The sequence below is a fragment of the Lycorma delicatula genome, chromosome 1 (assembly GCF_047948215.1).
Source record: "Lycorma delicatula isolate Av1 chromosome 1, ASM4794821v1, whole genome shotgun sequence".
In the NCBI taxonomy this organism is placed as follows: domain Eukaryota; kingdom Metazoa; phylum Arthropoda; class Insecta; order Hemiptera; family Fulgoridae; genus Lycorma; species Lycorma delicatula.
In genome coordinates this window covers 9,090,230-9,103,276 of record NC_134455.1, presented here as the reverse complement: position 1 = coordinate 9,103,276, position 13,047 = coordinate 9,090,230, and the positions used below count along the sequence as shown (strand labels likewise).

At 29.7% G+C, this 13,047-nt stretch overlaps 1 protein-coding gene across 1 annotated transcript in view; it reads right to left on the bottom strand.

The window, feature by feature from the left end:
- Positions 1-2,952: 2,952 nt before the first annotated feature.
- Positions 2,953-13,047, bottom strand: part of LOC142325017 (acyl-CoA Delta-9 desaturase-like) — a 68,391-nt gene continuing 58,296 nt past the window's right edge. The window contains exons 6-7 of the mRNA XM_075366301.1: positions 7,073-7,258; positions 2,953-3,450 (exon numbers count right to left, since the gene is read on the bottom strand). Coding sequence (XP_075222416.1) covers positions 3,135-3,450; positions 7,073-7,258 — 502 coding nt within the window. The 3' untranslated portion in view covers positions 2,953-3,134. The remainder of the gene's footprint in view (positions 3,451-7,072; positions 7,259-13,047) is intronic.

Sequence of the window (13,047 nt, the reverse complement as noted above, 5' to 3'; positions counted from 1 at the left end):
CTATACCGTTTTTGATTTCGTTTTTCGACGTAAAAATAATATACTATAAGTTTAGTAACATAATGATTATTTTCATCTCTTTGCCTGGACCCCTTCCCGAAATATAGGGGTAAAGTCTAAGAAATCTTACTAACACGTTTAGGTGCAATTTGATTATTTTGTGTGCATTTGCCGTCAGAGACCAGCATTTCGTTGGAGCGTGTTGTGTAGTGGATATACGGCAGGTATATCCACCATATTTTTTGTTACCTATACGGTAACAAAAAACTGTTCGATTGACTCTCTGTCTTTCATTTATTTCAAAAAATTATTCGTAAATAAAAACGTCAAAGCTTTCAATAAATACAGTAAAAATCGAAACGTGACCTAAATTGTATTTTAGCGAGTTAACTAACTGTACCCATAACTGACTTCGACAATACAACAGAACGGTAAAAGGAACGGAAAGGCCTTACGGATTTTGTGATATCACGTAGTGGTCCATTCAAACTATTTTTCTACCAAATGAATATTATTCGTTTACATTCCTTTTTTTTCTTTCCTTTAGAATTTTAATTTTTTTTTTTTCAACAGTAGGTAAATGTATGAACAGAAATAGATCTGTAAAAGGAATGTGGGGTTGTATTTCATTCATGTTGTAGTTTTATTCCTTCTTTTTTTTTTATTTGAATTTCTCACAACTCCGTGTTTTGCAGAAAAAGTGGGGATTTTAGATGGTAAGGATCAGATTTTAAAATCTGTTAAGTGTACATGAAATAGTTAAAATAGAAAATTAGTCCTGTATCTGCCGTTATATATTAAATCGGTATTGTGTTAGAAAAACGTTTTCGTATTTTTCTGCACCGATCGGTTTATTGAGTTCTATTGTACATACTTTAGATTATAGAAAAAAAAGATTAACAGTATTTCTTAAAGTATAGGCTATACAGAAAGCCTAGTATTTTTAAGTTGCTGTACATATAGCTTTAGAAAATTGGTGACGGTTAGTCTTTTAAACATTAGTAATATTCTGCTTTCTTAGTTCTTTTGTAATTTTATTTTTTTTTTAGGTAAAGACAAAAGTCTGTATTTAGTTACTACTCTTCTGTCTGAAATTTAGTTCTTTTTCAGTATTTGTAAGTCTGTATAATTCCTTCTTCGTCCTTTCCTCGTCTCTTTTCTTGAAAATAAAGTACCCCTTTCATTGTACATAACCCTTTCTGTATATTTAACAGTCATCGATTTTTGTAATTAGTTTGCTTTCTGTTACAGCTAAATTTCTGTGAGCATTGTTGATAGTATAAACATATCCATTTTTCTTCTCCTTCGTTCGATGTATTAATTCAATCTTTTTTATTATGCCCCCTAAGAAGAGATCGAATAAGCGTAGCCGGGTTTCACACTGAAATATAGAAATACTGGAATGTGCATTTGCGTTAGAAAACCGTGCCAACAAAGATAGCTGATTTAGAGGTATACCTCTCTTACTTTGTCTACAGTCCGCTCAAAAAGTTTTTGACGATCTCTCATCACAAATCGCAAGTTATCTTTCATAATTCAAGTTAATGTAGAAAGTTTTTATAAAAACATTTATATGATAACATTTAATATTCATAAGCATTGAATTTTTTTTATTAATTAAATAGAATTATGAGATTTTATCACTTAATATTAACTACAATTAAGTTTTACGGAATTACTTTCTGAAGGGACGGTACTTTAGGTACAATGCGCATGCGCTGCAATGTGCGACAATGACAACTCACCTCTAAATCTATCTGTCTCACGTTCGTTTTCCGCTCACGTTGGACATAGGCAATTCCCATTCCAGTATTTCTGTATTTCAGTGGGGTTTCACGAGAACAAGAAGAACAAAGTGGAAAAAGATGCCTTGATATAATCGACATTAAACAAATAAATTTTCGCTCGACTGTAAGAAAGACCCAACAGCAAGGGATGTTGTCTAGGTTCTGCGATTAATAGAGGGATATGAATACTCCACTATTCTCGTGTTGCGAACAAAGTCGATTGTCATGCCGCTCTGATTTTTTTTCAGCCGCTCTCCTTCGACCAGCAGAACGACTGATTCAGAAGAGCGACATTTCATAGGAAATGTCTATGATGAAGGCGGTTTATGCCGACATTCGAAGTCATTTGGCGAAGGGCCAAAAATTCATCATCGAATTGGATCCCTCCCACCCTCTGCAAACGAACATCGAAATTTCTTCAGATTTACTTTATGGAAGACTCGAACGCAAAGGCCGACGACGTAAGGTGTAATTTAAACACTAATTTGCGTTTTCATATAAGTTACAGCTCTATAAACTACATGAATTCAATCCATATGTTCGGGAATTGAAGGCAGCAGCGCAGTGGAATGAAGTTCACGATTTTAACGTAGCATCCACGCGGACGAGAAACTGGCAGGGATTATTGAGTCGGTACAATGCTCCAACGACTAATGAAGTTGCTATTGTTGTAGTGGACCCCAAAAAAATACTAACAAAATTTAACTTTAATAAAACGTCAATACCGACCCCAATAAAACTAGAAACGCTAGTTTATAATAATTTATAAATTTACAGCTTATTAAAAATAAAAATAAAATTAAAAAAAATGTTTTTTATGTACTGTAACAGATTGTGATTGTTATATCCTGTGATATTTTTTATTTAACATCTCAATATAATTTACTGAAATTTAAATTGTCTTCAATGCAAAAAGATCAGTTTTTAAAATAATAATAATTTTACAACAAAAAAATCCATTATAAACAAATCAGATTTTTTCCAAAATAAAAATAAAGTTACCTAATTAAACCTATACACTAGCATGAATCTACAGATTGTCATAAATTAATATTGAGTATTTTTTTTTCTAAACACTAATCTTATTATTAAAAGATCATAAGTGTTAACAGTTTTAAAACTTTGCATATTAAAAAAAAAATTGTAATGGTACTTAAATAACAATTGTAAATGTGAGGACTTAACATTTTAAATTAGTTACAATTAGCATTAAAAATGTGATTGCAGTTTAAAAAAAAAGTATTATCAAAAATGCATATTATCTACTATCACAAAATGTTCACACATTTTTAAAAAGAGAAGTAAAATCTCACTAGAATACAACATAACAAAATTCATTTATAAAAATCAGTCTTGTTTTAAATTTTCTTCTTCATTTGGGCAAGGCACTTCTTCGTGATGATCAGAATCTTGATGATATTTTGGATGTGTACCATCTCCATGATTCAAAGTAATTTTTTTAATTAATTCCGGTGAAGGTGTCTTCAAATCATAGGCCCATCCAATTTTTGCAAAAAAGTCTATGAAGGCTGTTGTGATATTGAAAGTGTAATCACCCAGTTCAGCTGCTTTATAATCCCAAGGAAATACATGGTGGTAATTATGCCATCCTTCTCCCAGTGATAGAATGGCCACTGATTTATTTTCTGACGGATTTATTTTCCTGTTAAAACAAAATTTAAAAAAGTAAGTAATAGCAATAAAATCAATGTTACATGATGAGAAAAAACCTGACTGTATGTAAAAACCTTATTTCATACACTGAAATAAGACCAAGTAACTGATAATAATCAGTCTTATCATAGAGGGTTAAGTTATTAGATGACAACATCTATTCAATTTTTAACCTTTTGCACTCCAAAACAATTCTTCTTAAGTGTCCCCACAGCTCTTACGGCCTGCAATGCATCCATTCATACCAATGAGCACGCACCCTCAAACAAATCACAACCTACTGGCAGAACACCGTTGCTTGCAATGCAGGACACAGGAGTGCAAAGGGTTAAACTTCATATCTTTGACTAAGTTAAAATATTTTCTTTCAAATGTTGGGCCAAGGAATGTAGTTAACTGTCTCAATCAGAGATATTCCTGTGAGTTGATCATATCCTCCCTCATCACTCCACCTTTCCTTATTTTTTATTACTCTGTCCTTAATTGAATACCTTAAAATTGGATTAGATATCAATCTGGTTTCACATGTTACATCATATTGATGCTTTTTAATAGCCAGCAGGTAATCACTGCTTTACTGAAATTCAATGTGGTAGTAAGCCTCTTGCAAGGAGAATTGTTTCCTATTCAGAAGCTGTCCACATGCCAAACTATCAGCTGAGGTATCTGGATGGTAAAGCCTAATGTCTCCTATTCTTTATAAAAATTAATTTAATCTACCTAATTATCACAGCAATTAATATATGTATCTTATAAAAATTGTTTAAAAAAACTTTTTCCTCTAAAGATCTGTAAGAAAATGACAGATGCATTGGGAACTGCAAAAAGTAGTAAGACAGTAATTTCACCTCCCATTACATGCTTCAAATAGTGTCTTGTGGAATCTAATAGATTTGTACCCTAACAATTATGTCAGATAAACTGAATAAAGTGGTATTGATAAATATTTTGTTACACTAAAAAGCTGCCTTGACGTTCTATTTCATATTCATTGCAGTACCAAAGACTATTTTTTAACTTGCAACGGAAACTATCCAAAACAATGGAAATAATTCCTATTTTATAGTTAAATTATAGCATTCTATTCATATTTTCTGATGTTACTAAAAATTTTTGACATATTAGTTTGTTTCATCACACATGTGGATATGCAGATATAAACTATAAAACAAAATATGTAACTTTTTTCTAAAGATTTAAGAACAGACAAAAACACATAACTAGGTAGTCAAATGTAAACAATTGTTTCTGTTAAAAATGCTACAATATACCATTTAAGAAAATGGTTATTAAGATAATTTTTTAAATTATAGAAATCATCTTATTCTTCTATTAAAAATAATTTTAATCATTGATCTAATCATTAAATCATTGATTTAATGAGATTAAATGTAGAAGTGAATTTGAAAAGTTTTTAAAAGAATTTCAAAAGCTTGGTTGAGACACATGTATGATGTTTTTTCTGTTTTTGATAATAACTAAAAGATTTGCTGGAACTTAAACAAAATTAATAAAAGCATAATTTTACTTTTGAAATTGAAAGTAAATGATGTTACAATTTTTGTTTTAATGAATTAATAAAAATAATAAAATCACTTTTGATATATACACCTATGTTACTGGTGATTGTTTTCATCCTATGCTATGAAGCATGGCAGCTTTTAATGTCTCTGTTAATCAAGCTAATCAGGTGCTACTTGGTCTGGAAGCTTTCAGTAGAAAACTAAATTGTAATAAAGATAAAATTAACTCAATGGTTTAACTGGAGAAATCTCTGACAATACAAAGAAAATATATACTAAAAATTTATAGCAAAACAACCTTATTTCAGAATAACAGAGAAGAAGGATCAGAGAATCATGAATAAGCATAACTTACAGCCATCTTTATAGCAGCAAATTAAAAAATATTTTTTTTAAATTACAACTTTAACTTTATTATACTTAGGAAATAGGCCTCTATCTTTAGTAATGCTACAAATAACATTAAGAGAAGCATTGACTTACAAAAACAATAATTAAAATTTAGGAAAAAGGGGCTAAATAAAAAATAAAAATAAAAAAATGAAAATAGAATAAATGAGTTGGATCAATATAAATGTACAAGACCAACGAAGCTAGCTGCTGGTGGTAACCCAATATTGCCTGAGGAATAGTTGTAAAGTGAGTTTATTGGAGATGAGCATTGCTAATTTAGATAGTTGGAAAACTTGGCCTATTTCATAAAAAATATGGAGAAATTTCATTGTTGAATAATGATAGGAGGTAACATCTAGTACCCGTGAAGAAAAAGAAACTTTTAAAAATCAGTTTAAGAATGTTTTCCATCATACAAATGTTAAATGGTTATTCCCTTCCTTAAATTTTATCCATAGGAGGAGCGCTCTGTTTGATTGGTTTAAGCTTCATTTTGCTTATATCTCTGAAGAGAAAAAGATTCTTTCTTATTCAACTCAACCTTTATAAAGGATATGTATTAGGTTGATGAAGGGAAAGAGAATAGATATTTGTGTTAAATATATCAGCATTTTATATTATAATCACTGCGGTGGCAATCTCTTTTAATAATTTAACAAATAATAAGTCATCAATACCAGGTCTTTTTTTTTATAGTAATTGTGTAACATATTTCATAATCTGTTATTGGATCAAGGAAGAAAACCATTCCATTGTCAAATAGCCGAAGAAAAATCTCTTTATATTTCTGCACTCATTTATCAGTCAAAACGGTAATTAATTAAACCACCTAATTGGATACTGATTTAATGTAAAAAAAAACATTCATAACTTCAAATTGATAACTTCAACTGCCTTTCCCCACAGAATTTATATTTAATATTTTCAAAAACTAGAAAATTCTTATCAGATAAAAAAATTTGTAATAATTTCTTTTGAATCATTAAATTAAGTTTTAAATTTCCTACAACCATTTTTTAAATTCAGATCATGGGATTTTTAGATAGTATCTTATCATTCATTGCTAAACATTTACCACCAGCTACCACGTTTTCCAGATATTAACCGTAAGACATAAATTTTACATATAGCACATAAAAGCTATGATCTCAACATTCTAATTCCATGTAAAATAAACAAAGTGAACAACAAATTTCACAATAATATTTAACCAGAATTTGATAATTTTCTAATCATTTCAAGACAGATGAAATTGACAGCGTCACCTGGAACACATCCATGTTTTATTCAATCAAGCTGCTTTTACTTGATTTTAATTAACAAAGGCAAAATTCCAAATATTGCCACCTTTAATTTGCACTTTATATAACTTTGAAAAATAGGTTATTTCTAAATTTATATTAATGACCATTTAACAGAATAAGAAGATTACATAAAAATTAATTTTTATACCCAAAAGTTTTTTCAAGATTTTACTGATTTATCCTCTGTTTTGTTTGCTGGTTTCTTAGCTTTAAATTTTTTTTTAATTAAACGTATTCCAAATATTAAGTCTGTTGCTATTGTTAATGTAATTAAATGGTAATGTAATTGCAGAATGCAAAATGAAATTTATTTTAAATGTCCTGCAATGTAGGAAAAACTCTGTTGTAATAGTAACAATAATAATTTTCAAAAATAAATTATGAACATTACTTATCATAAGGTTTGTTTCCCCAGATGTGCGCTGCACTGTTAACCAACCAAGTGAAGTTCAGACCTAACATGTAGCGAACAAATCCCATTGTTATGATTGAACAACTAAGCTTCTCTTTCCAAAATATACATGGTACTGCCACAGGAATAATAAAGCAGAAGAGGATTTTTAAGATTGTAAAGTACCTGAGAAATAAATATCAACAGAATGAAAATTACAATAATGTATAAATAATTATTTATGATTAAATAATTTTTTTTCCTATAATAAAAAAGCAAAAGATAGACTTTATAATCAAATACAAAATAAGTAAGTTTAGGTTGCAGGAATACTTAAAATAAGATATATTAATAAATTCTATCCATTCACTGAGTAGATATAAAAGTATGTCCTCATAGAACAACTTCGGAGACCATAGTTGCTGGTGTGATTTTTTTCTAGAAGGCTACAAATTTTGAAAATAATGTATTTATATATATTCATTTTTAATTTTGTAATTACAAAAAACTAATTGTAAGCATTAAATAAAATATTTTATTGTCATATCTTATTTTGCTAAGATGGATAAAATAACCTTTCATCAGTAACAAATAAATATTATAGTAGAGAGTTGAAATTGAATATTGGGCATGAAGGAGAAAATTAAATATACAGAGTGAAGAATAAATTAATGAGATTCAACAGGAATAAGTGGTTAATCAGAAAAAATCAGAATAGAATTTATAGAAAATAATTTTTTACTAAATTAGAACTTATTTTTTTAGCAGTCAATCAGTTGACTTACTGGGACATACCGTGATAGAAAAACGTTTATTAAAAGAGTGCTACAAAGATTAATGGAAGGTAAGAAGCAGAGAAGGAGCTTCTGGAAACGATTAAAAAGATGGCCATAATCTAAAACGAAAATGGAGCTGTCGGAGAGTTAGAAGTTTAGTTGGAAATAAAAAATAATGAAAATGGATTTGGTAAAAGGGCAGGTCCCTTGATACCCATAAACAACCATATGATGTGATGAGTACAATATTTGTTAAGGTGCATTTGGACATATTTCTAGAATGCTGAGCAAATGGAGCTTATAATTGTCATACCCAACAATATGACAGTATCTCATAAGGCTACTTTTTCAGTGTCAAATATTCTAATATTAAGATATCAATCTTCTAATATAGATGGAAAAGTTTTTCAATAATGAAAATACTTTTACTTTACCATTTTTTATTATTTGTTCAAAACTCATCAGATATTATGTAAATAAAAATCAAAAAACATTTCTATGTATGTTTAATGAAATTTGTATAATTTGAAAACAAAAACTATTGAAATACAACATCTAAATTTACTAAAAAGTAAAAGGTTTTCTGTTCTTTCAGTTTTTATATTCAACACAAAAGATTATTGATATGATTTTCTGTAACACTTGGCTTCTTTACAAAAATAACAAAACTGCAAAAAGGGATATTGTAAAACTGCATATGTTCTTACAATAACAACATGATGAAAGAAAAGGATTAAGTTATTGGAAAATCAGTAATTATAGATTTCCATTTTCTTATTATTTAGAAGTAGTTGTAATTTTTCCATTTCTATCCTTTTTGTAATTAAGAGGTGTAATAACAAAATAAAACCTAAATATTGTTTTTATTCTTCTTAAGAGCCTTAAGAGAATGTTTAGTAGGAAACCGAGTTGTCAGTGTCAACAAAACCATAAAATTTCAACTCTACATTTCTGATATAACTTTTTTAAGTTTTAGTGGCAAATGATAACACAGTGACTAGTAATTCTAAAATTCATAACTACAGGATACAAAGAAAAAAATTATCTTCATCAGGTAAAGGTAAAACTAAATTTACTAATAAATATATTAATGTGATAAATAAATATATATTGTTATATAGATATATATTAATGGAATAATTTGATTTAATAAATTACTTATGATTTAAAAATATAAAACTGAAAACCTTTATGAATGCTGCTAATGATTTATTAATTACAATATGTCTATACTTTTAGTAGATTCTGACCTCGTTCGTTGGGTGTTAACTATGAAAACTAGTGAATGACTTATTACAAGTTTTGTGGTAGTTAATTTAATATAATTTCATTTTTACATTTACTTTTATTTAAAACTAAAAAGCTAAAAAAAATGTTAAATTGAAAAGTGAAAAATAAAATGTTAAGTCTCAATTCCTTGATTGGTACATGACTATAATGATGCATATCACAACATAGAATTCAGTTAAAATGCGTTTGATAAATGTTATAATAGAAACTAAAACAGTTAGCATTTTTAAATTCATTGACCATGTTAATGAAATTTTGGAACACTACTTTGAAAAATAAATTTAGAGGTTTGTTTTCAAATCTTAATTTTTTAAAGTTATTTATTTTAAATAGCCTATTTGACTTTAGTATTTTATGCTACAAAATGTAAAAAAAAAATTAAAAGAATAAAAAACCACATGAACACCACACCTTTTAAGTCTGTGAAATATGCTTTCAGAAGTGTTTTTTTTTGGAAACATTCATTTCCTTCATTAGCAGCATTGTTTTTATTGTTGATGGTATCTGTTATGAGGTGGTTATGAAACCTACTGTTCTTTTTTTCTTCGTTTTTCTAGTTAATTAATTCATTACATAGCTCAAAATTTTTATGTGTCATTATGAAGCATCAGTCTGTCTAACATGTTGTTTGGCACTAATTTTATCAGTATTTTTATTTTTATATTTCTAGCACAAACTAAAGGATACACACTCTTAGTGATTAACTGGATGTTATATAAAATGAAAACTACAACTGGTGATAATGTTATTATTCATTAACTGAAACTTCCAAATGAACTTAAAACCTACAAGATAAAAGATTAGATATGCACAAAATAAACACGGATAGAAACACTACAGTTCAAGAGTATTAAACTGGAAGGACTGGAACAAATATTAGATTTGGTAGACTAGATGTACTGCATTCAATCACTAGTCCCAGAGAACAAATACAAACATGATACACAGCAACAGAATCAACCTTTCCAAACCACACAATAGAGCAGAATGTACACACACAGATGTCAGTCGGAACAAGGAAGTATTGCTCAAAAAATCTGTAACTTAACTTAAAAATATCAAAATTTATCAATATGCTATTTGATAAGTATAAATTAAAAAAAAAATTAATTATGTGTTTTTAAATATAATTATAATGATTATTAAATATAACACCATGTTCGATAAAACATTACTGTTTTACTATGTTTTTAAATAATCAAGAACGTGTAATAGTCAGTTAGAGTTGTATAACAGTGTTTCTCAAACCTTTTTGAAGTGGGGACTACTTTATAAGTCAGAACAGTTCTGTATACCATGCTACTCTTGTTCCCTTTGAAAGCATTGTTAAACAAATCAACTGCACATCATTCAAAATGTCTGTTGTCTCATCTTTGTGAAGTGAATAAAATAAATATTTTTTATTCTACGATAGGTTCAGATTCTACATTATTAGCCATATTATTGATTCGGTGTGTAATTGTGTTGTTTGAGAGTGGTATTAAAACAATGTTCTCATGTAATTTTTGAATAAACATTGTTTTAACTGTATCTTTTGCAGCTGGAAGAATTAATGTCTATCCCGTAGAATGAGGTGAGCTGCTTTTTGCGATATGAAGATTTGTAATTCAAGAACTCTCTAAGCCCTTTCTAGTTGCTGAACCTACATTAGAAACAATTTTCATTCCTTTATCCATTTTTTCAACAAATTGTTGAAAAAAATTCAATAGATTTAATTTTTATACTTGCATATTTCACCTGTAAGTGCCATTTCAGTTTTGTAGGTCTTATGTACTCGGTCGAACTGAGAATGTACAAGACTACACTTCATTCACACTCATACATATCATCCTCATTCATCCTCTGAAGAATTATCTAAACGGTAGTTACCGGAGGCTAAACAGGAAAAAGAAAGGAAAAAGGTCTTATGTACTCATTTGAAAGCGCTCTGTAACAAACAACATACTGAGGTTTTGGTTCACTCTCATTGTCACACTAAGTAAATCCAAGTTCCAAATTACTTGTGATATTTATGAAAGTATTTTCGCTTTGAACAGCTTTTTTTTTTTGTCTTCAGTCATTTGACTGGATTGATGCAGCTCTCCAAGATTACCTATCTAGTGCCAGTCGTTTCATTTCAGTATACCCTCTACATCCTACATCCCTAACAATTTGTATTACATATTCTAAACGTGGCCTGCCTACACAATTTTTCCCTTCTACCTGTCCTTCCAATATTAAAGCGACTATTTCAGGATGCCTTAGTATGTGGCCTATAAGTCTGTCTCTTCTTTTAACTATATTTTTCCAAATGCTTCTTTCTTCATCTATTTGCCGCAATACCTCTTCATTTGTCACTTTATCCACCTATCTGATTTTTAACATTCTCCTATAGCACCGCATTTCAAAAGCTTCTAATCTTTTCTTCTCAGATACTCCGATCGTCCAAGTTTCACTTCCATATAAAGCGACACTCCAAACATACACTTTCAAAAATTTTTTCCTGACATTTAAATTAGTTTTTGATGTAAACAAATTATATTTCTTACTGAAGGCTCGTTTAGCTTGTGCTATTCGGCATTTTATATCGCTCCTGCTTCGTCCATCTTTAGTAATTCTACTTCCCAAATAACAAAATTCTTCTACCTCCATAATCTTTTCTCCTCCTATTTTCACATTCAGCGGTCCATCTATGTTATTTCTACTACATTTCATTACTTTTGTTTTGTTCTTGTTTATTTTGATGCAATAGTTCTTGCGTAGGACTTCATCTATGCCGTTCATTGTTTCTTCTAAATCCTTTTTACTCTCGGCTAGAATTACTATATCATCAGCAAATCGTAGCATCTTTATCTTTTCACCTTGTACTGTTACTCCGAATCTAAATTGTTCTTTAACATCATTAACTGCTAGTTCCATGTAAAGATTAAAAAGTAATGGAAATCGGGAACATCCTTGTTCTGTATTCTTCACATTTATCTGCCCCTGCTTTCTTTGGTGTGATTACTATAACACTTTTTTTGAAGTCTGACGGAAATTCCCCTTTTTCATAAATATTACACACCAGTTTGTATAATCTATCAATCACACCCTCACCTGCACTGCGCAGTAACTCTACAGGTACTCCGTCTATTCCAGGAGCCTTTCTGCCATTTAAATCTTTTAATGCTCTCTTAAATTCAGATCTCAGTATTGTTTCTCCCATTTCATCCTCTTCAACTTCCTCTTCTGAACAGCTACCGCTAGATATTTCTATTATGGCACTAGAATCCCTGATATTAGTATCGTTACACACAGATTTTGAACTATTAGCACTGTCTAACTGAAGCGAATCATCATTTTCCTTTTTTCAAAGATCTGGATTGAAGCCGGTTTTCTGTTATGTATAATGGACAGTATTTAATGAAGAGCTAGCATATATCACGTAACAAGGATTTCAAACAATTAACTGTTATCAGACAAGCAATGAATCAACAACACACAAAAATTTGTTATAAATTAATTGTGATTGGCTTCAAAAAATAGAATTCGAAAAGTATTGCAATTTGAATTTCTGGATCCGATTCACTTGGATTTTAAAACAGGCAGAGTCTAAAATTGTTCATATCGTCAACTGGAAAATCAGAAATTAAATAAAATAAATGGAGAAACGTGCTCAATTTTCAACAAATAGAGATGCAATTTGGCATGTTCTATTATTGGTGTGTGATGTATGTGACAATTTCACCCTGTGCAGATAGCTAAGATCGGGTGACAAAACTTTAACCCAACGGGTTGGTCTAGTGGTTAACGCGTCTTCCCAAATCAGCTGATTTGAAAGTCGAGAGTTCCAGCGTTTAAGTCCTAGTAAAGCCAGTTATTTTTACATGGATTTGAATGCTAGATCGTGGATACCGGTGTTCTTTGGTGGTTGGGTTTCAATTAACCACA